The 23,331-nt window shown below is 48.7% G+C and overlaps 1 protein-coding gene across 2 annotated transcripts; it reads left to right on the forward strand.

The window, feature by feature from the left end:
* Positions 1-21,419, forward strand: BCL7B (BAF chromatin remodeling complex subunit BCL7B). 2 transcript variants are annotated; one of them, XM_054493803.2, is made up of 6 exons: positions 1-264; positions 5,561-5,636; positions 14,143-14,239; positions 17,733-17,903; positions 19,763-19,842; positions 20,386-21,419. In XM_054493803.2, exons 1-6 carry the CDS (start codon positions 173-175, stop codon positions 20,476-20,478), a joined length of 609 nt encoding a protein of 202 aa, XP_054349778.1. In that variant the 5' UTR covers positions 1-172; the 3' UTR covers positions 20,479-21,419. The 2 variants fall into 2 exon arrangements, with proteins under 2 accessions (XP_054349778.1, XP_063524347.1); XM_063668277.1 differs by lacking the exon at positions 17,733-17,903 and having other exon boundaries at positions 36-264.
* The last annotated feature ends 1,912 nt before the right edge of the window (positions 21,420-23,331 follow it).

Below are 23,331 nucleotides of genomic sequence, written 5' to 3' on the forward strand. Positions count from 1 at the left end.
CGTGAGCCCCAAGGGGCGGGCGGGTGCGCGCGCTTTCTCGCGCACGCGCGCACGGAGGGGGCGACGGCCGCTGTGACGCTGCGGCGGCGGCGGGCGGGCGGCGGCGCGTGAGGCGCGCGATCCCCGGTGTCTTGGGAGCAGTGCCCCGGCCCCCGCCGCTCCCGCCGCCGCCATGTCGGGCCGGTCGGTCCGGGCGGAGACCCGCAGCCGGGCCAAGGACGACATCAAGAAGGTGATGGCGGCCATCGAGAAAGTGCGGAAATGGTGAGGGGCCGGAGCTTAGGGGGCTGGCGGGGGTCACGGATCCAGGCCCTGAGGAGCGCGGGACTGGCGGGCCAGGTGGGAGCCGACCGGCCGGCGCTGGGGGAGGGGGGTGCGGGAGAAGGCGGGAGGAGGTCACCGCTGGCGTCGGCGTGAGGTCAGAGGGCGCGCCGGCCGCGGCCAATCAGCGGTCCGCCCGGCTTGCGGGCCCGCCCACCTGCTGCGGCTGCGGCCGCGCGCCGCCTGGGAGGGGATTCCGGCTTCCGGCCCGGACTGGAGCTGCCTGGCTTCGGTGCCCGCGCCCGGCCCAGCCGGGGACCCGCCCTCCCCTCTTCCTGGGCAGTGGCCCCGCCTGCGTTTCCAAGCTTCGTCTTGATAATAGCGAGTAGCCCTGGAGTGGTTTCAGCTCGCCAGGCTGAGCGCTCTGCGTATTCAGGCGTTGAAGTTGGGTGAGTTTCTGGGTTAGTCCCTCTGTCAAGGGAGCAAGCCTGGTGTAATCCAGAGGGAAACCCCTCCCTTTCCCCCAGTAACCGGCCCCTGCGCTGCGAGCTTGGTAGGCATTTTCTCTTGCTGCCCTGGCGGCTGTCAGGAGAGTCCTTTGCAAACGATGTACCAGTCTCCCTCTAATTTCCCTGCTTCTGCTCTTGTTCATTCCCCAGTCCGTTCATCATTTGCACTGTGTGATTTTATTTTTCTCACTTCCAAGTAGCAGAGTGGTCTTTTTAAAGTGTACATCTTTTTAAAGTGCACATCCTTACTTGGGAGGCTGTGGTGGAAGGATTGCTGGGACCCAGGAGTTGGAGGCCGCAGTGAGCTATGATCGTGCCACGGCACTCCAGCCTGGGCTACGGAGAGAGACCTTGTGTCTAAAATGTTCATGGAAGATGCCGATTGAGCACCTGTTTAGTATCCGGAACTCCGATACACACTGCATCGGTGTGTATCGGAGTCATCACATTAAACTTTCACAGACAACTTTGTCAGCTCTTTTGTATAGCCAATTACTACTAATAATTTAAAAACCCAGGTCTGGCTAGGTGAGGTGGCTCAGGCATGTAATCCCAGCACTTCGGGAGGCTGAGGTGGGCGGATCACTTGAGGCCAGGAGTTTGAGACCAGCCTGGGCAACATAGTGAGACCCCGTCTCTACAGAAAATAAAAGTTCAAGTAGATGTTACCTCCCGCCAGGAAGCCTTCCTTAACTCCTCCCATCCCTCACCGTTTACCTCCTTTAAGGTCGTTGGTGCGTTGGACTTTATTTGTGTGTTTATCTGTCCATTTCCCCACAAGAGGGAAGTTCCTTCTCTTTTTATGTTTGAGGGCTTCATATATAGTTGGGTTTCAGTATAAATATTAGTTTAACATACTCATGGTTTTCCTCGTTCACCTTTAATCCTCCGAGGTTTTGGTGAAACCTAAGAACAGGTACACCTTTCTCTTCTCCCCATTTTTGACCCCCCGCCCCTAGCAGGCTAGGCTGAAGAGCCATCCCCTGTCACCTGAAACTTTGTACCAGCCTCCCTGTAAACTCTCTGCTTCTGCTCTTGCTCATTCCCTAGTCTGTTCATTTGCACTGAGTGATTTTATTTTTCTCTCTTCCGAGTAGCAGAGTGATCTTTTTAAAGTGCACAGCCTTATTTGGAAGGCTGTGGTGGGAGGATCACTGGAGCCCAGGAGTTGAGGCTGCAGTGAACTATGATCATGCCATGGCACTCCAGCCTGGGCAACAGAGCGAGACCCCATCTGTAAAAAAATATATAAAATGTGCATCTTATCCTAGCACCCCTAGTAATGCTTCAGTGGTTCCCTTCTTGCTTTTAGGATAAATACTGAAGAAGGCCCTCCTTCCTGCCTCACTTGGCTGGCTCTTTCCCAGGATGCCCGCTGTCTTACCAATGAAGTCACTCTGCTCTTCCTGCCGCCTGGCATTCTTCTTCCTCTCTCCTCTCCTCCCTCTTGCTGAGTTAACTCCTAGCTCAGCTCAAAAGTTGCTTCCTTAGGTTCACCGCTTGAGATTCCCAATCTAGATCAAGTCCCCTTCATAGACCTTTCCACAGTTGTATTAGATGGACTCATAAGACATTTCCTATATTTGATTTCTTTTTTTTTTTTTTTTTTTTTTTTTTTGGAGACAGAGTCTTGCTCTGTCACCCAGGTTGGAGTGCAATGGTACGATCTTGGCTCACCGCAACCTCTGCTTCCCAGGTTCAAGCAATTCTGCGTCAGCCTCCCGAGTAGCTGATTACAAGTGTACACCATCACACCCAGCCAATTTTTTGTATTTTTGTGGAGACCGGGTTTCACCATGTTGGCCAGGCTGGTCTTGAACTCCTGACTTCCAAGTGGTCCTCCCACCACGACCTTCCAAAGTGCTGGAATTACAGATGTGAGCCACTGTGCCTGGCCTCCTGTATTTGACTAATTAACCTACAAAAATGGCAATTTGATATGGTTAAACCTGATGATTAAGTGACTAATCTTGAATTGAGCTATTCATGTCTGTTTCCAGATATAAGACAGGGTCTGTGAGGGCAGGGACTGTGGATCTTGTTCCCTGCGTCACCAGGGCCTAGCACAGCCTGCTGTATACTAATTGGTTGAATAAATGAGAAAATGGAGTGGTCTGTTCAGGAATTAATTCTAGTTATTTTCTAAGACTTTAGTTCACTCCTTCTGTTACATCACAGTCTCTTTACACTCCCAGTACGTCATCTGTTTTTTTGTTGTTTTTTTTTTTTTTGAGACCCAGTCTTGCTCTGTCACCCAGGCTGGAGTGCAGTGGCGTGGTCTTGGCTCACTGCAGTCTCCGCCTCTGGGGTTCAAGCAGTTCTTGCACCTCAGCCTCCTGAGTAGTCAGGACTACAGGTGTGCACCACCATGCCCGGCTAATTTTTGTATTTTTAGTGAGGACAGGATTTCACCATGTTGACCAGGCTTGTCTCGAACTCCTGGGCTCAAGTGATCCACCCACCTCAGCCTTCTAAAGTGCTGGGGTTGCAGGTGTGAGCCACCGCACCCGGCCCTATTATGTCATCATTTGCTGAACAGCATCAACAACTACAACAGCAGTTGCTTTTTTTTTTGCTTTTTTGTGACTTCATATTTGGACTTGACTCTTTGAGAAGTTGGCTCAGATCTGTGACAAAGCAGTTTCCTGCGTTTGACCCTTGTTCCTACTGACAGCAAGTACCTCTTAAGGTATCAGTGGACCTTAAAATAAGCAAATTTGTTCTCTGCCTGCATGCTTAGGGAATAACCTTCTTGGAATGAAGGAGAGGCTGGGCATGGTGGCTCACGCCTATAATCCCAGCACTTCGAGAGGCTGAGGCAAGAGGATCGCTTGAGCCCAGGAGTTCAAGATCAACCTGGGCAACATGGTGAAACCCTATCCTTACTAAAAATACAAAAAATTAGCTGGGCATGGTGGTCTGTAGTCCCAGCTACTTGGGAGGCTGAGATGGGAGATTCACCTGAGCCTGGGATTTTGAGGCCGCAAGGAGCAGTGATCACACCACTGCACTCCAGCCTGGGTGACAGAGGGAGACCCTATCTCGAAAAAAAAAAAAAATAGTCTCCTTTGTTCTATCTCCTCCACACATTTGTTTGCAGACCTCGAAGGCACTCTGTGGGTAAGCTCAGAACAGTGGCATTCTAATCTGGTGTAGATAGTTGGGGGTCTTTAGTCATTTAGAGAGTGACCTTGTGCAAGACTTATCCCTTTGCTTATTTCGTGAGTGTAGTGGACTGATAAACTCTGCCATTTTTACCCCTTTGAAACACAGCAAGAGACAAAAGGATTTCTACAAAGCTTTGAACTTCAAAGTTGAAATTTAAAAATTTCTTTAAACTAGTTTTCTTTTTCTTTTTTTTTTTTTGAGTCAGAATCTTGCTCTGTCACCCAGGCTGGAGTGCAGTGGCGCGATCTCGGCTCACTGCAACCTCTGCCTCTCGGGTTCAAGCAATTCTCCTGCCTCAGCCTCCTGAGTAGCTGGGACTACAGGTGCGTGCCACCACACTCAGCTAATTTTTTTGTATTTTTAGTAGAGACAGGGTTTCACTGTGTTAGCTAGGGTGATCTCGATCTCTTGACCTCGTGATCCGCCCGCTTTGGCCTCCCAAAGTGCTGGGATTACAGGTGTGAGCCAGCGCGCCTGGCCTAGTTTTGTTTTTCTTTATGCAGTCTTAGTAACCCAGAGAGGGAAAGGATCCTAACATTTCACACCTACCACGCCATACCCCCCAGCAGCAGGTGTCTCTCCTGGGATTGTTTGCCCCTTGGAAGGGTCTTTAAATGGACACAGGAGGCCAGGTGTGGTGGCTCATGCCTGTAATCCCAGCATTTTGGGAGGCCAAGGTGGGCAGATTGCTTGAGGCCAAGAGTTCAAGACCAGCGCGGGCAACAAAGAGAGACCCCCCCCCACCCCCACCCCAACTGTCTCTACAAAAAATAAAAATTTGGCTGGGTGTGGTGGCGTGCGCCTCTAGTCCCAGCTACTCAGGAGGCTGAGGTGGAAGGATTGCTTGAGCCCAGGAGGTCAAGGCTGCAGTGAGTTATGATTGTGCCACTTCACTCCAGCCTGGGAGGCAGAACGAGACCCTGTCTCACTAAAACAAACAAAAAAAAGGAATGTAGTAATAGAACTCATATTTGGTAAAGAGAAAAGCACACAAAGTAACTGGCATGCAAGTAAAAAAGAATATGGTGCTATGTGTGCTACCTTCCAGCCTTATGTCCCACATCCTTTTTTTTTTTTTTTTTTCTTTTGAGACAGGGTCTCTGTTGCCCAGGCTGGAGTGTGACGGCGTGATCTCAGTTTACTGCAATCTCTGCCTCCTGGGCTCAAGGGATCCTCCCACCTTAGCCTCCCGAGTAGCTGGGATTACAGGCACACGCCACCATGCTCAGCTACTTTTTGTTTTTTTTTTGTAGTGACGGAGTTTCAACATGTTGGCCAGGATGGTCTCAAACTCCTGACCTCAAGCGATCTGCCCACCTCAGTCTCCCAAAGTGTTGGGTTTACAGGCGTGAGCCACTGTGCCTGGCCTGTATTTTTTTTTTAGAGATGAGGTCTCGCTAAATTGCCCAGGCTGTTCTCAACCTCCTAGGCTTGAGCAATCCTCCTGCCTCAGCCTCTCAAAGTGCTGGGATTACAGGTGTGAGCTACTATACCCCACCAAGAGGAAATTCAGAAGGATTCCAGATTGAAGGAATGATCTGCTGAGTAGTAGAAAAGCACAAGTGATGAACAGAAAACGCATTGCATTGTTTTATCCGTTCTAAGAAGTGTCTTTCTTTTAGGGAGAAGAAGTGGGTGACTGTGGGTGACACGTCCCTGAGGATATTTAAGTGGGTTCCTGTGACAGACAGCAAGGAGGTAAGTGTGGAAGAAAATCAAAAGAAACCATTTTATTTCTTTATTTGATTGCCTCTTTTTTTTTTTTTTTTTTTTTTGGGGACAGAGTCTTGCTCTGTCGCCCAGGCTGGAGTGCAGTGGCATGATCTTGGCTCACTGCAACCTCCGTCTCCTGGGTTCAAGCAATTCTCTGCCTCAGCCTCCCAAGTAGCTGGAGTTACAGGCATCTGCCACCATGCCCAGCTGATTTTCGTATTTTTAGTAGAGACGGGGTTTCAGCATGTTGGTCCAGCTGGTCTTGAACTCCTGACCTCGTGACCCACCTGCCTCAGCCTTCCAAAGTGCTGGGATTACAGGCATGAGCCACTGCACCCGGCCTAATTGCCTCTTAATTAAAGGAATTTATTTCCCCAGAATTGAGTGGAAAATACTACAAGGCACCCTGTTATTGGTCCATGCAAGGCCTCTCTTTATTATTTTCCTTCTTTATTCCTTTCCCTTAACCCAAGCCTCTTTTCCAGGGCTTGACAAACTACAGCCCTGGCGTATTCCTTACGTTTGTCAGTATAGTTCTATTAGAACATAACTGGCTGGGCGCGGTGGCTCACGCCTGTAATCCCAGCACTTTGGGAGGCCAAGGCGGGCGGATCACTTGAGGTCGGGAGTTCGAGACCAGCCTGGCCAACATAGTGCAACCCCCGTCTCTACTAAAAATACAAAAAAAGTAGCTAGGCCTGCTGGCAGGCACCTGTAATCCCAGCTACTCAGGAGGCTGAGGCAAGGAGAATCGCTTGAACCTGTAAGGCAGAGGTTGCAGTGAGCCAAGATCCCACCACTGCACTCCAGCCTGGGAACAGTGTGACACTCCATCTCAAAAATAAACAAACAAACAAAAAAACGAAACACATAAGTATGCCCACTGATTTCCTTATTGTCTGTGGTGCTTTTGAATTACGGTGGCAGATTGAGTGGTTGCCATAAGGCCAAATGACCCATAAAACCTAAAATATTTATCATCTGACCCTTTAAGAAAAAGTTCGCTGATGCTTGCTCTTATGCGATTATTCCCCCACTGTATTGTGTGTATCATATGTATATACATCTTTCTAATTCTGGTGTAGACCTTTGTGATTCATCTTTGTTGGATGTATTTGGATACCTGTATATTCTTTAAAAATACATAGCATTGTTTCATATGTGTATTTTTGTGTTTAAACAACTTACGTATGTGGGCCGGGTGCGGTGGCTCACGCCTGTAATCTTAGCACTTTGGGAAGCCGAGACGGGCGGATCATGAGGTCAGGAGATCGAGACCATCCTGGCTAACACAGTGAAACCCCGTCTCTACTAAAAATACAAAAAAATTAGCCGGGCATGGTGGCGGGCACCTGTAGTCCCAGCTACTCGGGAGGCAGAGGCAGGAGAATGGCGTGAACCCAGGAGGCGGAGCTTGCAGTGAGCCGAGATCGCGCCACTGCACTCCAGCCTGAGCGACAGAGCGAGACTCCGTCTCAAAAACAAACAAACAAAAAAACAAAAAAAAACTTATATATGTACAGTATTTTGCCAGAACCTCTTTGTATTCTCTGTGGTTCAACTTTGGTTTTTTTCTTTGGGGTTGTTTTTTTTGTTTTGTTTTGTTTTTTTGAGATGGACTCTTGCTCTGTCGCCAGGCTGGAGTGCAATGGTGCAATTTCAGCTCACTGCAACCTCTGCCTCCCAGGTTCAAGCAATTCTTCTGCCTCAGCCTCCTGAGTAGCTGGGATTACAGGCGCCTGCCACCACGCCTGGCTAATTTTTGTATTTTTAGTAGAGACGAGTTTCACCATGTTGGCCAGGTTGGTCCCAAACTCCTGACCTCAAGTAATCCGCCCGCCTTGGCCTCCCAAAGTGCTGGGATGACAGGCATGAACCACCGTGCCTGGCCCAACCTTGTTTTGAGACCCCTCCATGTATCTGTAAATATAAATAGAATTATTACCTTTGACTCATGCATTGCATTTTCTTATTTGCAGTAAGTACCTTTATCTACATATTTTCTGGGTGATAAATACCCAGATTGTTTCCAACTTTATTTTTTCTAATTGTTTTTTAAATTTTCAAATATAAAACACATACAGAGAAGTATATAAAACATAAATGTACAGTTTATGAATAAATATAAAGCTAACACCCTTGTGAGAACCACTCAGTGCAAAACAGAGCTTTGCCAAGACCCCAGCAGACCTCTCTGCAGCTCTTCCCATCCTCTTCCTCCTGCCCCTCTAAAGGTAATGACTCTCCTACTTTTGCTTTGTTACCACTTCTCTAGTCATTCATAAACAGTTTTTCCTTTATTATTATTTTTAAGATTTTTTTCCAGAGACGAAATCTCACTATGTCACCCAAGCTGGAGTGCAGTATCATGATCTCAGCTCACTGGAGCCTTGACCTCCCAGGCTCAAGGAGTCCTCCCACCTCAGCCTCCTGAGAAGCTGGGACCACAGGCACGTGCCATCATGCACAGCTAATTTTTTTTCTTTCTTTTTTTTTGTTTGTTTTGGAGAGATGGGAGTTTGCTATATCAGCCTAGGCTGATAGGTCTCAAATTCCTGGGATCAAATGTTCTTCCCACCTCGGCCTCCCAAAGTGGTGGGATTATAGGCATGAGCCATCGTACCCACCCTTTTTCCTTTTTTAGAGATGGTGGGGGGTCTCTTTGTTGCCCAGGCTGGATTTGAACTTTTGGGCTCAAGGGATCTTATCTCAGCCTCCCAAATAGCTGGGATTACAGGCATGTGCCACTGCACCAGCCTCTAACATTTTGAGTGTTATGGAAACAGCATGATAAAGTATCTGTTTTCGTGTGTCTTGTTTCTTTTGCTCAGCATTATGTTTGTAAAATGCATCCATGTTGTCCTTGGAGTTATCCATTCCTTTTCATTGCTCTCTATGCTGTATTTTGCTGCATATTCATCACATGGCTAAGTGTAGTTTATTTTTCTGGTTCTCCTGTAGATACTGAGGTTGTCCACAGTTAGGGCCAATAGGAACAATGCCCCTGTGAGCATTCTTGTTCAGAATCCACATCAACATGTACATGAGTTTTCCTAGGGTATATTCTTGGAAGGGAAGTGGCTGGGTCTTAGGGTATGTATGTTTTGACCTATATTAGCTGATACTAAACTATTTTCTGAAATGGTAGTTGTACCAATTTATATTCCCACCGGAAACAAGAGTTTTCTTTTTTGGAGTTTTTTTTTTGTTTGTTTGTTTTTTTGAGACAGAGTTTCGCTTCTCTTGACTAGGCTGGAGTGCAATGGCGCAATCTCGGCTCACTGCAGCCTCTGCCTCCTGGTTTCAAGCAGTTCTCCTGCCTCAGCCTCCCGAGTAGCTGGGATTACAGGCATGTGCCACCACGTCTGGCTAATTTTGTATTTTTAGTAGAGACTAGGTTTCTCCATGTTGGTCAGGCTGGTCTTGAACTCCCGACCTCAGGTGATCCACCTGCCTCGGCTTGCCAAAGTGTTGGGATTACAGGCATGAGCCACTGTGCCTGGCCTGCTCCTTTTTTTATTATTATTATCATTTTTTAAGACAGGGTTTCAATCTGTCGCCCAGGCTGGAATGCAGTGATGTAATCTCGGTTTACTTCTATTTTTGTCTCCTGGGCTCAAGTGATCCTTCCACCTCAGCCTCCTGAGTAGCTGGGACTACAGGCACATGCCACCACATCCAGCTAATTGTTGTTGTTGTTGTTGTTTCCTTATTTTGTTTTGTTTTTTCGAGACAGTCTCACTGTGTTGCTCAGTCTGGAGTGCAGTGGTGCGATCTAAGCTCACTGCAACCTCAGCCTCCCGGGTTCAAGTGATTCTCCTGCCTCAGCCTCCAGAGTAGCTGGGATTACAGGCACACACCACCACGCCCGGCTAATTTCTGTATTTTTAGTAGAGACGGGGTTTTACCATGTTGGCCAGGATGGTCTTGATCTCCTGACCTCGTGTTCTGCCCACCTCCGCCTCCCAAAGTGCTGGGATTACAGGCGTGAACCACTGCGCCCAGCCTTGCCTAAAATTTCATGCACCTACATTTTTTTTTTGAGACAGGGTGTCACTCTGAGGCTGGAGTGCAGTGATGTAATCTTGGCTCACTGCAGCCTCCGCCTCCTGGGTGCAAGTAATTCTGGTGCCTAGCCTCCCAGTAGCTGAAACTACAGGTGCATGCCGCCACACCCAGCCTAATTTTTGTATTTTTTGGTAGAGATGGGGTTTCACGATGTTGGCCAGGCTGGTGTTGAACTCCTGACCTCAAGTGATTTGCCCATCTCGGCCTCCCAAAGTGCTGGGGTAACAGGTGTGAGCCACTGTGCTCAGCCTCATGCATCGACTTCTTACTGTTTTCTCCTACATTTGTTTTTCTTTTTGCTAGAATACATCCTTTAAGAGTTTTGTCAAAGAGAGCTTCTGTGGGGAAAACTTTCTGAAAATATCTTTGTTTCACTTTTGTGTTGAAAATTGATGATTTTACCTGTATATGAAATTTTAGGTTCAAAATTATTTTCTTTCAGCACTTTGAAGCTATTACTCAATTGTACATCCAGTGTCGCTGTTAAGAAATGTGATGTTATTCCCATGCTTGAGTCTTTGTAGGTGATCCACTTGGCCTCCTGGAAACTTCAGCATTTCTTCTATCTTTGATCTCCTAGGAATTCCCTCAAAATATCCTGTAATATTTCTTTTCTTTTCTTTTTTTGAGACTGTCTCACTCCATAGCTCATGCTGGAGTACAGTGGTGCAATGGTGGTTCACTGAAGCCTCGAACTCCTGGGCTCAAGAAATCCTTATGTCTCCACCTCCCAAGTAGCTGGACTACAGGCATGTGCCACCACGCCTGGCAAACTTTTAAATTATTTGTAGAGACACGGTCTCGCTGTATTTCCCAGGCTGGTCTCAAACTCCTGGGCTCAAGCGATCCTTCTGCCTTGGCCTCCCAAAGTGCTGGGATCACAGGTGTGAGCCACTGCACCCACGCAACTGCTTGCTTGCTTGTTTTTTTTTTTTGAGATGGAGTTTTGCTCTTGTTGCCCAGGCTGGAGTGCAATGGCACAATCTCAGCTCACCGCAACCTCCACCTACCGGGTTCAAGTCATTCTTCTGCCTCAGCCTCCCGAGTAGCGCTTGCGTCACCATGCCCAGCTACTTTTGTTTAGTAGAGATGGGGTTTCTCCGTGTTGTCAGGCTGGTCTTGAACTCCTGACCTTAGGTGATCTGCCCGCCTCAGCCTCCCAAAGTGCTGGGATTACAGGCGTGAGCCACCGCGCCCGGCCAGCTGCTTCATTTCTTAACTTTTCTCTCATTCATTTCATTTCTTGTCTTTTCCTGATGCATTCTGAATTTCTCAACGCAGTTTTTGCTCATTAATCTTTTATTTAGCTGTATGTATTTCAATTAACCTCATTCACTTAATATTTATTTGAGCAATTATATTTTTCATAACATTGCCTCAATTGGTTCTTCCTCAAAACAACTTTTTTTTTTTTTTTTTTTTTTTTTTGAGACATAGAGTCTCGCTGTGTCACCCAGGCTGGAGTGCAGTGGCATGATCTCATCTCACTGCAGCCTCCACTTTGCAGGTTCAAATGATTCTACTGCCTCAGCCTCCTGAGAGCTGGGATTACAGGCATGTGCCACCACGCCCAGCTAATTTTTTTCTATTTTTGGTAGAGACAGGTTTCACCATGTTGGCTAGGCTGGTCTCGAACTCCTGACCTCAAGTGATCTGCCTACCTTGGCCTCCCAAAAAGTGCTGTGATTACAGGCATGAGTCACTGCCCCTGGCTAAAACAACTTTTCGATATTATCCTTATCTTTCTGAGCAATCTATGTTTAACTTCAGTTCCTCTGCTCCTTCTGGTATAGACTGTTCTGTTTATCAGGGTGCCTGTGTTCCTCCAATCTCTGGTGAGTTTTATGCGTGCACTCACCTTTTATTCCCTTGGGACTCTCAATTGCATTGGCTGGTAATGTGTAACTACGAGGAGGAGGGAAACCTGAGCCGTAGTTTTACTTTTTTTTTTTTTTTTTTGAGACGGAGTCTCGCTCTGTCACCCAGGCTCGAGTGCAATGGCACGATCTTGGCTCACTGCAAGCTCCGCCTCCCGGGTTCACGCCATTCTCCTGCCTCAGCCTCCCGAGTAGCTGGGACTACAGGCACCCGCCACCACACCCGGCTAATTTTTTTGTATTTTTAGTGGAGGCAGGTGAAAACCCTGTTAACCAGGATGGTCTCGATCTCCTGACCTCGTGCTCTGCCCGCCTCGGCCTCCCACAGTGCTAGGATTACAGGCGTGAGCCACCGCGCCCGGTCAGTTTTCCTTTCTGTAAATGAATTTAGGAGGTCGAGGTTAGCCTCAGGGTTCAGCCTCTCCCTTTTGCTCTCTGCTGTCCTCTCTGGCTCCAGGGAACCTCCTAGCACCAACTCTATGGACTCTGCCTTTATCTGAGAGCAGCCATCCCAAGAAGTTCTAGGATGCCAAACTCTGGAGCAACTGTTTATTCCCCCATCCAGCCTGGCTCTGGCCATTACCACAGGGGTCAAAGGTCAAGCAGTTAAATCTCTTGGGCATTGTGTATAGATAGGAGTAGACGCTGCTAGAAAACCCCCTTTCCTTGGCCGAGTGCGGTGGCTCACGCCTGTAATCCCAGCACTTTGGGAAGCTGAGGCGGGTGGATCGAGACCATCCTGGAGCCAGGAGATTGAGCCCATCCTGGCTAACATGGTGAAACCCCATCTCTACTAAAAAATACAAAAAATTAGCCGGCCGTGGTAGCGGGCGCCTGTAGTCCCAGCTACTCGGGAGGCTGAGGCGAGAGAATGGCGTGAACCTGGGAGGTGGAGCTTGCAGTGAGCCGAGATTGCGCCACGGCACTCCAGCCTGGGTGACAGAGCAAGACTCCATCTCAAAAAACAAACAAAAAATTGAGTTATTAACAAAAATTATGTTACTAATGTAATGCATCTACTGGAAATGTATAAAAAGTATGAACTGGTAAATTTGAGGCTACTCAGATTTAAACTTGGCTTTTGGGATGCTCTCATTTCACATGCTTGGATTTACTCTGGCCTTTTTTTTTTTTTTTTTGAGGTAGGGTCTAACTCTGTTGCCCAGGCTGGAGTGCACAGTCATAGCTCACTGCAGCCTCAAACTCTCAGGCTCAAGCGATCCTCCCACCTCAGCCTTCTCAGTAGCTGGGACCACCAGCCTATGCCACCATACGTGGCTCATTTTTAATTTTTTTGTAGAGATGGGGTCTTACTATGTTGCCCAGACTGGTCTCAAACTCCTGGGCTCAAGCGATCCTCCCACCTCCGCCTCCTCAAGTGCTGGGATTACAGGCATGAGCCACTGTGCCTGGCCCTTGGGCTTTCTTGTTGCAAGCTGGTGCTTACCTGCCCACTGTGGTTGCCCTGCACTTATAACCTACATCTTTCTTGAAACAAATGTTATAGGTAAAAATAAACATGGGGTGATCATTTTGTTTTTTGGGTTTTTTTGTTTGTTTCTTTTTGAGATGGAGTTTCGCTCTTTCGCCCAGGCTGTTATGAAGTGGCAGAATCTCGGCTCACTGCAACCTCCACCCCCCAGGTTCAAGCAATTCTCCTGTCTCAGCCTCCAGAGTAGCTGGGATTACAGGCACATGCCACCACGCCAGGCTAATTTTTGTAGTTTTATTTATTTATTTATTTATTTATTTTATTTTTTGTTTTATTTTATGTGTTTTTAGATGGAGTCTCACTCTGTAGCCCAGGCTGGAGTGCAGTGGTGCCATCTTGGTTCACTGCAACCTCCACCTCAAGCAGTTCTCCTGCCTCAGCCTCCCAAGTAGCTGCGATTACAGGCACATGCCACCACACTCGGCTGATTTTTGTATTTTTTAGTAGAGACAGGGTTTCAGAATGTTGGCCAGGCTGATCTCGAACTCCTGACCTCAGGTGATCCATGCATCTTGGCCTCCCAAAGTGCTGGGATTACAGGCGTGAACCACTGCGCCCGGCCGGGGTGATCATTTTGAATGGATGAGGATGACGGATCAGGAATAGAGCCAGCCTGGGCCCATTTGTCCTGTCACTGTCTGTGTTACATGAGGTTCCTCCTTTTCTCACTTTTTCCCCACTCTGCTACTGAAACAGGAATTTTTCTCAAATGAGTGTTTTGTATTTCTTGCCCATTCGTATAGAGAAGGGTTGCCTGGAGCAATTTGATCAGGGCAGGAGAGGGATACTATGGGATGTTCTAGTCGAAGTGTATGTATTTGCCTGTTGCTTATGATTCACAGTGTTCTTGCTGGAAGGATTCATTTTTCTGAGGCTTGAGCAGTGTCTTGTCCAGGATTCTGTTCTTCCTTGGGTCCTTGGATTCTCACGCTGCTGTCGTTTTTCCTGTTCAGTCCTAATCCAGACCTCTGTGATCTGTCACATAGCACCCTCCTCCCTCTCTGTGAGTCTCCTGCTTGGCTCTGTCATATTCCTCTTTTTTTTCCTTTTCTAGAAAGAAAAGTCAAAATCGAACAGTTCAGCAGCCCGAGAACCTAATGGCTTTCCCTCTGATGCCTCAGCCAATTCCTCTCTCCTTCTTGAATTCCAGGGTGAGTTGCATCTCTGTGTCTTCCTTGCAGGAGAACGAAAACTTGGATGAACACATTAAGAAGAAGAATTGGCCGGGTGCAGTGACTCACACCTGTAACCTCAGCACTTTGGGAGTCTGAGGTGGGCAGATCCCCTGAGGTCAGGAGTTCAAGACAAACCTGGCCAATATGGTGAAACCCAGTCTCTACTAAAAATACAAAAAATTAGCTGAGCGTGGTGGCGCGTGCCTGTAATTCCAGCTACTCGGGGTCTGAGACAGGAGAATCGCTTAAACTCGGGAGGTGGAGGTTGCGGTGAGCCGAGATCGCACCACTGCACTCCAGCCTGGGCTACAGAGTGAGACTCCGTCTCTGCAGCCCAAAAAAAAAAGAATTCTGTGTATCAATTCAGTGCCTGCTGTTTCGCTGGTATTTTGCTAGGCACTTGACCTAAATCTTTTCATTTAAACTTCACAATAACTCTGCTAGATAGGTAATGGTATCCTCATTTTCCAGTTAAGGAAACTGAGGCTCAGAGAGGTTAAGTTACGTGTCTAAAGTTACATAAGTTGTAAGTGACAGACTCCATGTCAGGTCCTGGTTGTCTGAATCAGAAGCTTTTTTTTAGATTGTACTTCATTTTTTATTTTTTATTTTTTGTAGAGACAGAGTCTGGCTATGTTGCCCAGGCTGGTTGTGAACTCCCGGCCTCAAGCAGTCCTCTGGCCTTGACCTCCCAAGGTACAAGCATGAGTCACTGCACCTGGCCTAGACTGTATGTTTTATCATAGTCGCTTAGAGTAGGCTACCCAAAGCCGAAGCTTCTGCTTACCCACTGTTAGGACATGTTCTGCCTCCTAAACCAATCCTGCCGGATCATCACCGTAGTCATGATACTGCCTTTTACACACCTACCTGCTAGGTACTGTCTACAAAGCACTTTACTTTCTCATTTTTACCCATGTATCAGCCTGTGATATAAACCAGGCAGTTATTATCATCCCTATTTAAGGAAACTGATGCTCAGGGAGGAACAGTGTTTTGCCTAAGCTCAAAAGTGACAGCTTTATTCATTTGGTAACAAAATGCTACTTCCATTTTAGTGTGGGTATTAAAGGTCTTTATAGGAGTCAAGACTAGCATGAGTTTATGACTTTCTCTTCAAAACCAGATTGGAGCTAACCCAGCGTGTAGTTATCCCTTCCCCACCTCTTTCCCAGGTCCCACCAAGGTCAACCATGTGCTGTTGGAAAGGGAACACCAATGTGTGTTCAGTAGTCAGAAGGCTCTGGGAGACATATGAGGCTCCATTTCCTCAGTCTGGCCACCATCTCCTCCTTTTCATTTAGTAAACACTTAATGAACTCCCACTGTATGCAGGTACCATGCGTTGCACTGGGGAGTCAAGGACAAGTGAGCCACAGAGCCTGTCCACAGAGGATCATGGGAGGAAGCATGTGTGCGAAATGATAAATGCAGGCGTGCACAGGCTATCACAGCAGAGTAAGAGAGGGTGGGCATTTCCACCCATGCGAGCCAGGGAGGCAGGGCTCCGCAGAAGAAGTGATGTCGGGGCTGTGTTGGGAGGTATGAGGCTTTCCAGGACAAGAGAAGACAGCCTAGCCAAGGAACAGCTGGGCAGAAGCACCCATGCATGACGAAGCTCTTGGGTTAGGGTCCAGCCTGCCTGGAGCTGAGGATGCTTGTAGGAGAACAGTAGGCACTGAGGCCAGAGATCAGAAAGGACTTCCTATGTTGCGATAAGGCCAGCTCGTGCCTGTCCTAAGAAGTACTGGGTATGGCTGGGCGTGGTGGCTCATGCCTGTAATCCCAGCACTTTGGGAGGCTGAGGCAGGTGGATTACCTGAGGTCAGGAGTTCGAGACCAGCCTGACCAACATGGTGAAACCCCGTCTCTAATAAAAATACAAAATTACCCGGGCGTGGTGGCGCAAGCCTGTAATCCCAGCTACTAGAGAGGCTGAGGCAGGAGAATCAGTTGAACCCAGGAGGCAGAGGTTGTGGTGAGTTGAGATAGCACCATTGCACTCCAGCCTGGGCAACAAGAGCAAAACTCTGTCTCAAAAAAAAAAAAAAATACTAGGTATGACATTTCTCCCTTAGGCAGCAGTGGAGCGTCGAAGGGTTTAGAAAGGTCTCTCTGGCAGTGGTTTGCAATTCAGTTTAAGGTACATGAGACTGGAGGCAGGGCAGTGAGGTAGGTGGCTGTTGCAGGAGGCCAGGCTGGAGATGATGAGGCTTGAACTGAAGCAGTAGGAGAGGAAGGAATGAGCACAAATGATACCAGAGCAGGAGGGGGAAACACTTTGGTGACTGGCTACTGTAGGTGCGGCAGAGGAATGCATTGGTGACTCTTACTTTTTTTCTTTTTTTAAAATTATTATTTTTATTTTTATTTTTTGAGATGGAGTCTCGCTGTGTCACCCAGGCTGCAGTGCAATGGCACGATCTCAGCTCACTGCAACCTCCACCTCCCGGGTTCAAGCGATTTTCCTGCCTCAGCCTCCCAAGTAGCTGGGATTACAGGCGCGTGCTATCATGCCCGGCTAATTTTTGTATTTTCAGTAGAGACGGGGTTTCACCATGTTGGCCAGGCTGGTCTCAAACTTCTGACCTCAAGTGATCTGCCCACCTTGGCCTCCCAAAGTGCTGGGATTACAGGCGTGAGCCACTGCACTCGGCCTGGTAACTCTTTTTTTTTTGAGACAGAGTCTCGCTCTGTCGCTCAGGCTGGAGTGCAATGGCGCAATCTCGGCTCACTGCAAGCTCTGCCTCCCAGGTTCATGCCATTCTCCTGCCTCAGCCTCCCGAGTAGCTGGAACTACAGGTGCCCGCCAACACAGCCGGCTAATTTTTTGTAATTTTAGTAGAGATGGGATTTCACCATGTTAGCCAGGATGGTCTCGATGTCCTGACCTTGTGATCTGCCTACCTCGGCCTCCCAAAGTGCTGGGATTACAGGCGTGAGCCACCGTGCCTGGCCTCGGCCTGGTAACTCTTAATTAAGTTTTGCACCTTGATGGTGACTTTAAGCCTTCAGGCAGAACTCCCAGGTGCTAATCCGTCAGTCCTTGGGCAGTCAGGCAGCTGAAGCCTGAGCTCACCACCTTCAGACACCACCAGCCTCCTTCAGATGCCCAAGGATGCCTGACAAATGTCATTTTCTACACATCTTATGATGTGAGAAGGATTGAGAAGTACTGACCAGAGACACAGCTACGCCTCTCCCTTCCACAAGCTGCAATCAGTGGATAATAAAGAAGAGTTTAATAAGCATATTCTGACCTTCCTAAGGTGTAATGTTGCATAAACATAAAGATGCTGGCTGCCTCTGGTGCTTAGAATCTGTGTCGTGTAGGCTGGGCACAGTGATTATTATACTCAGTTGTATCCTTGGCTGCTTAAAGTGATGCCAGGCCCTTGGCTCTGTCCAGAGTTCCTCTTGAGGAAGACGACCACGCTCAGCTGCTGCCTTTGTTCTGTTTGGTTTTCAGACGAAAACAGCAACCAGAGTTCCGTGTCTGACGTCTATCAGCTTAAGGTGGACAGCAGCACCAACTCAAGCCCCAGCCCCCAGCAGAGTGAGTCCCTGAGCCCAGCACACACCTCCGACTTCCGCACGGATGACTCCCAGCCCCCAACCCTGGGCCAGGAGATCCTGGAGGGTGAGTCGTGGTTGGCCGAGGATGAGTTTCCTAGAAGGGCCTTGCTTTCTGCTCTTGTTGTGTCTCGTCTTTAGAGTAACAGGCTCGAGAGAGCACCTCAGAGCCAGGCAGCACCAAGCCCTTTCTCGATAGCTTAGGAATGATTATATTTTCCCCTTTCACAGAGTGAAGGGAGGAAACAAGCACTAGAGTTGAGTGCCAGGCTGTGTGGAAGGAGCTTGAGTATTTGATGCCTGGTATAATTCTCTCAAAAATCCTGTGAGGTGGCAGCTATTGTCTTCTTTTACAGATGAGGGAAATGCACATTCAAGGCTTAAAAAGGTTAAATTGGGCTGGGCACGGTGGCTCACACCTGTAATCCCAGCACTTTGGGAGGTTGAGGTGAGCGGGTCACTTGAGGCCAGGAGTTCAACACCAGCCTGACCAACATGGCAAAACCCTGTCTCTACTAAAAACATAAAAAATTTAGTTGGGCGTGTGCCTGTAATCCCAGCTACTCCGGAGGCTGAGGCAGAAGAATCACTTGAACCCAAGAAGCAGAGGTTACAGTGAGCTGAGATCACACCAGTGCATTCTTGCCTGGGCAACAGAGTGAGACTCCATCTCAAAAAAAAAAAAAAAAAAGACCTGGCACAGTGGCTCATGCCTGTAATCCCAGCACTTTGGGAGGCCAAAGTGGGTGGATCACCTGAGGTCGAGAGTTAGAGACCAGCCTGACCAACATGGTGAAACCCCATCTCTACTAAAAATACAAAAATTAGCCAGGCGTGGTGGCGCATGCCTGTAATCCCAGCTACTCGGGAGGCTGAGGCAGGAGAATCACTTAAACCCAGGAGGCAGAGGTTGCAGTGAGCCGAGATCGCACCACTGCACTCCAGCCTGGCGACAGAGCTAGACTCCATCTCAAAAAAAAACAGAGAAAGGTTAAATTGCTTGTCTGAGATCACATAGCCCATCTAGTAACTGTTGGAATGAATGTCACTTTAAGTCCTTCTATTTTCAGCATTTATGCTGTCTGCATTACATGCTAAATTTTTTTCCCTTTTTTTTTTTTTTTTAAGAGATAGGGTCTTGCTCTGTTTCCCAGGCTAGAATGCAGTGGCTGAATCCTAGCTCACTACAGTCTTGAACTACTGGAGTCAAGTAATCCTCTTGCCTCAGACTCTGGAGTAGTAGGACTGTAGGCCTTTGCCACCATGCCTGGCTATCTTTTAATTTTCTTTAGAAATGGGGTCTCGCTATGTTGCCCAGGCTGGTCTTGAACTTCTGGGCTTCAAGTGATCCTCCCACCTCAGCCTCCAGAGTAGCTGGGATTATAGGCATGAGCCACCATGCCCGACCCAGGTTTCTTGTTATAATATGGATATATAGATGTGTCTTAGGCCCTTGTTACCTTCTTCTGTGCTGTGACCTGTTAACAGCCAACTACAAAATGGAACTTGTTTCTCCGTGGGAAATGCCAATTGTAGTTAATATTTATTGTGTTCTTACTATTTGGCATGTGCTGTTCTTAGCTGCTGTGTTTTATTACTTCATCTAGTCCTCATAGCAACTCTCAGAAAATTGGGAGATTGAGTTAGAGTTGTGATGTTCGGGCTGGAGGATGACAAGATGAGCTGCTTTGTCGGTTCCAGATATCTCCAGCCCAGCAGAGATGGCCCTCTGCAGTCTAGCCGTATTTTGCCCTTCCACCATTCATGGCTGTGACCTGGTCCAGCTGGGCCATGAATGAATGTTTGCTTCTCAGGCCAGTATTCTCTCTTCCTCACCAAGCCACCTCCACACAGCTCTAAGGAAGCTCCCCCAGGTCCAGGCCTCAGGGGAGCCCTGCCCTCAGGCCGACCCTGCTGCCTTTTCAGAGCCCTCCCTCCCCTCCTCGGAAGTTGCTGATGAACCTCCCACCCTCACCAAGGAAGAACCAGTTCCACTAGAGACACAGGTAAGCAGTCACTTTGAGTTTTCCAGTTTTTTGTTTTTTTGGTTTGAGGCAGGGTCTCGCTGTTGCCCAGACTAGAGTGCAGTGGTGCGATCTTGGCTCACTGCAACCTCCACCGCCTCCTGGGTTCAAGCGATTCTCCTGTTTCAGCCTCCTGAGTAGCTGGGATTACAGGCGTCCGCCACCACACCTGGCTAATTTTTGTATTTTTAGTAGAGAGAGGGTTTCACTATGTTGGCCAGGCTGGTCTCGAACTCCTGACCTCAGGTGATCCACCCATCTCAGCCTCCCAATGTGCTGGGATTATAGGCATGAGCCACTGTGCCCAGCCAGGCTTCCCAGTTTCTAAGTCAAAAAACCAGGAAAGACTGTGGATGTGGGGTTGGATCTGCAGTGCTGGAAATGAGTCCCAGGGTTGTAGGCAGGGGAGGAAGTTTGATCATCTGCTGGAAGGAGCAGAGTGGGCATCCCATTATAATTCGGGTGGGTAGGAAGGTTCTGGTTCAGAGGGGTGGCCCTGTCATTCCATGCTCTGCCTGCTCCTAGGTTGTTGAGGAAGAGGAAGACTCAGGTGCCCCGCCCCTGAAGCGCTTCTGTGTGGACCAACCCACAGTGCCGCAGACGGCGTTAGAAAGCTAGCACTGTCCCGGCCCTCCGCCTCCTGGCCCTGCCTCTATTTATTGCATTCTGGTTCTGGCCGCGCTGCGTTGCTGGGGTAAGGGCAAGCACTGGGGTCAAGAGCCTGCACACATGAGCCTTTCGGGCTGGAAGGCTGGCGTAGGACTTGGGGCTGTAGCATCATCTTCCCGATCCTGGCACCTGTGTCTACTTGCTCCCGAGAAGCGGAGCGCTCATGTCTTTTTTGCACCCCAAGTTGGCTGGAGCATCGGCCACCCCAAGATTCATCTGTGACCTCCAGGCAGCAGTCTCTGCTCCAGAACCTCTGGACGGAGCTGCTGGCAGCTTCTGCGAGAAGAGAGAGATGTGGAAGGCACCCTCTAGAAGAGAGCGTGCCTCAAGTTACTTGAACTTGAACGGAGACTGTAGACTCCCGGACTTTCCCCTAGGACTGGGGGCCCTGTAGGCTGCTGTTGGAGAAGGACTGGGTAGAGATGTTGGCGGGAAGGGAAGGGTTTTTCTCCACACAAGGGCAGAGAGTCCATCTAGATTTCTTGCTGTCCTGCCAGTTCTGCCCATGCCTGAGGTGGTCCTGCCTCTCACGGGCACCCTAGCTGCTGACAGCCCTTTGTGGCCGCCGTCCCCATCCCCTGCCCTCAGCACACACATCCGCACACACGCAGCTTTCTTTGTTCTCACCTCTACTGTCATTCCAGCATCCCTGCCTCCTGTCACAAACTGCCCCAGCAAGAATTTGAGGTTGACAACAGTACCCATCCCCCACAGTACCCCTTCAGCTCGGTTTCTAGAAAGCTCCCTTTTCTTTGAAATCTGCATGTTGAATTGAACTTTGTGATTTTATTTTTTGTTTCAAAAAAGTTTAATGGAAATGGGCAACAGTGAGTGAAGACATATTTTAGCACTGAATAGAATATTTTTAAAATTAAACTATTTGAAATATGTCCTGTTGGTATGAGTGCTTCCTTCTTGAAGGTTGCGGGGCGGGGCGGGGTGGGGGTGGTGGCTGAGTGCTTGTGGGGTCACTGTGGGCTGGGCCTGCCCATCCTTTCACTCCCACAGTGTGGACTTCATGACAGTGATTTCCAACCTCCCTTTGAAGCTGTCACGTAGTTCAAATTATGCTTCTCGCTGGGCGCAGTGGCTCATACTTCTTATCCCAGCACTTTGGGAGGCCAAGGCAGGGGGATCACTTGAGGCTAGGAGTTTGAGACCAGCCTAGGCAACATAGCAAGACCCTATCTCTATTTAAACAATATTTTTAAATTAAAACATAACAACCAGGCCAGGTGCGGTGGCTCACGCCTGTAATCTTAGCACTTTGGGAGGCCGAGGTGGGTGGATCACCTGAGCTCAGGAGTTCGAGACCAGCCTGACCAGCAAAATGAAACCCCCATCTCTACTAAAAATACAAAAAATTAGCCAGGCATGGTGGCAGGCACCTTTAGTCCCAGCTACTTGGGAGGCTGAGATGAGCATTGCTTGAACCTGGGAGGTGGAGGTTGCAGTGAGCCAAGACTGCGCCACTGCACTCTAGCCTGGGTGACGGAGCAAGACTCCATTTCAAAAAACAAAACCAAATTCCATCCCTGTGTACACAAAATGCAGCCCATGGATGTGTTTTCCACAGGTAGTCCGGAGGGATTCATGAGTTCTTTTTTTTTCCCCCTTGTGGAAAACATAAAAGGTTTTTTTTTGTTTGTTTGTTTTTTTGAGACAGAGTCTCGCTCTGTCACCCAGCAGGCTGGAGTGCAGTAGTGTGTTCTCGGCTCACTGCAACCTCTGCCTCCCAAGTAGCTGGGATTACAGACATGCATCACCAGGTCCGACTAATTCTTGTAATTTTAGTAGAGGCAGGGTTTCACCATGTTGGCCAGGCTGGTTTCGAACCCTAGGCTCCCAAAGTGCTGGGATTACAGGTGTGAGCCACTGCACCTGGCCAAGAGTTACTTTTATCACCATTGTCAAGTGTGCATTTCAGTGGTACTGAGTACTGAGTACATTCACAGTGCTGGGCAGTCCTCACAGTCCAGCTCCAAACTTTTTTATTACCCCAAATGGAAACCTCATGTCCAGTTAGCATCATTCACCATCTCTGCCCCTCCCCTCGGGCCCTGGCAGCCACAGATCTGTTTATTTCCCAGAGTGATTCCCTTCATTTCGCACAGGGGCTCCAGGTGTCATGGATGAGACTATAATCCAAGTTCTACTGTTCTGTTTTTTTTTTTTTTTTTTGAGACGGAGTCTCACTCTGTCACCCAGGCTGGCAGTGGCGGGATCTCGGCTCACCGCAAGCTCCGCCTCCCGGGTTCACACCATTCTCCTGCCTCAGCCTCCCAAGTAGCTGGGACTACTGGCGCCCGCCACCAGGCCCAGCTAATTTTTTGTATTTTTAGTAGAGACAGGGTTTCACTGTGTTAGCCAGGATGGTCTCAATCTCCTGACCTCATGATCCACCTGCCTTGGCCTCCCAAAGTGCTGTGATTACAGGTGTGAGCCACCGCACCCAGCCCCTGTTTTATCTTTTCTTAAAAAATATAAATAGGGCTGGGGCTGGGCGTGGTGGCTCACACCTGTAATCCCAGCTACTCGGGAGGCTGAGGCAAGAGAATGGTGTGAACCCGGGAGGCGGAGCTTGCGGTGAGCCGAGATTGCGCCACTGCACTCCAGCCTGGGTGACAGAGCAAGACTCCATCTCAAAAAAAAAAAAAAAAAAAAAAAAAAAAAAAAATATATATATATATATATATACACACACACACACACATATATATATATGGCTGGGCACAGTGGCCTGTAATCCCAGCACTTTGGAAGGCTAAGGCAGGAAGATTGCCTGAGCCTAGGAGTTGAGAC

This window comes from Pongo pygmaeus, chromosome 6 (genome assembly GCF_028885625.2).
Source record: "Pongo pygmaeus isolate AG05252 chromosome 6, NHGRI_mPonPyg2-v2.0_pri, whole genome shotgun sequence".
NCBI lineage: Eukaryota > Metazoa > Chordata > Mammalia > Primates > Hominidae > Pongo > Pongo pygmaeus.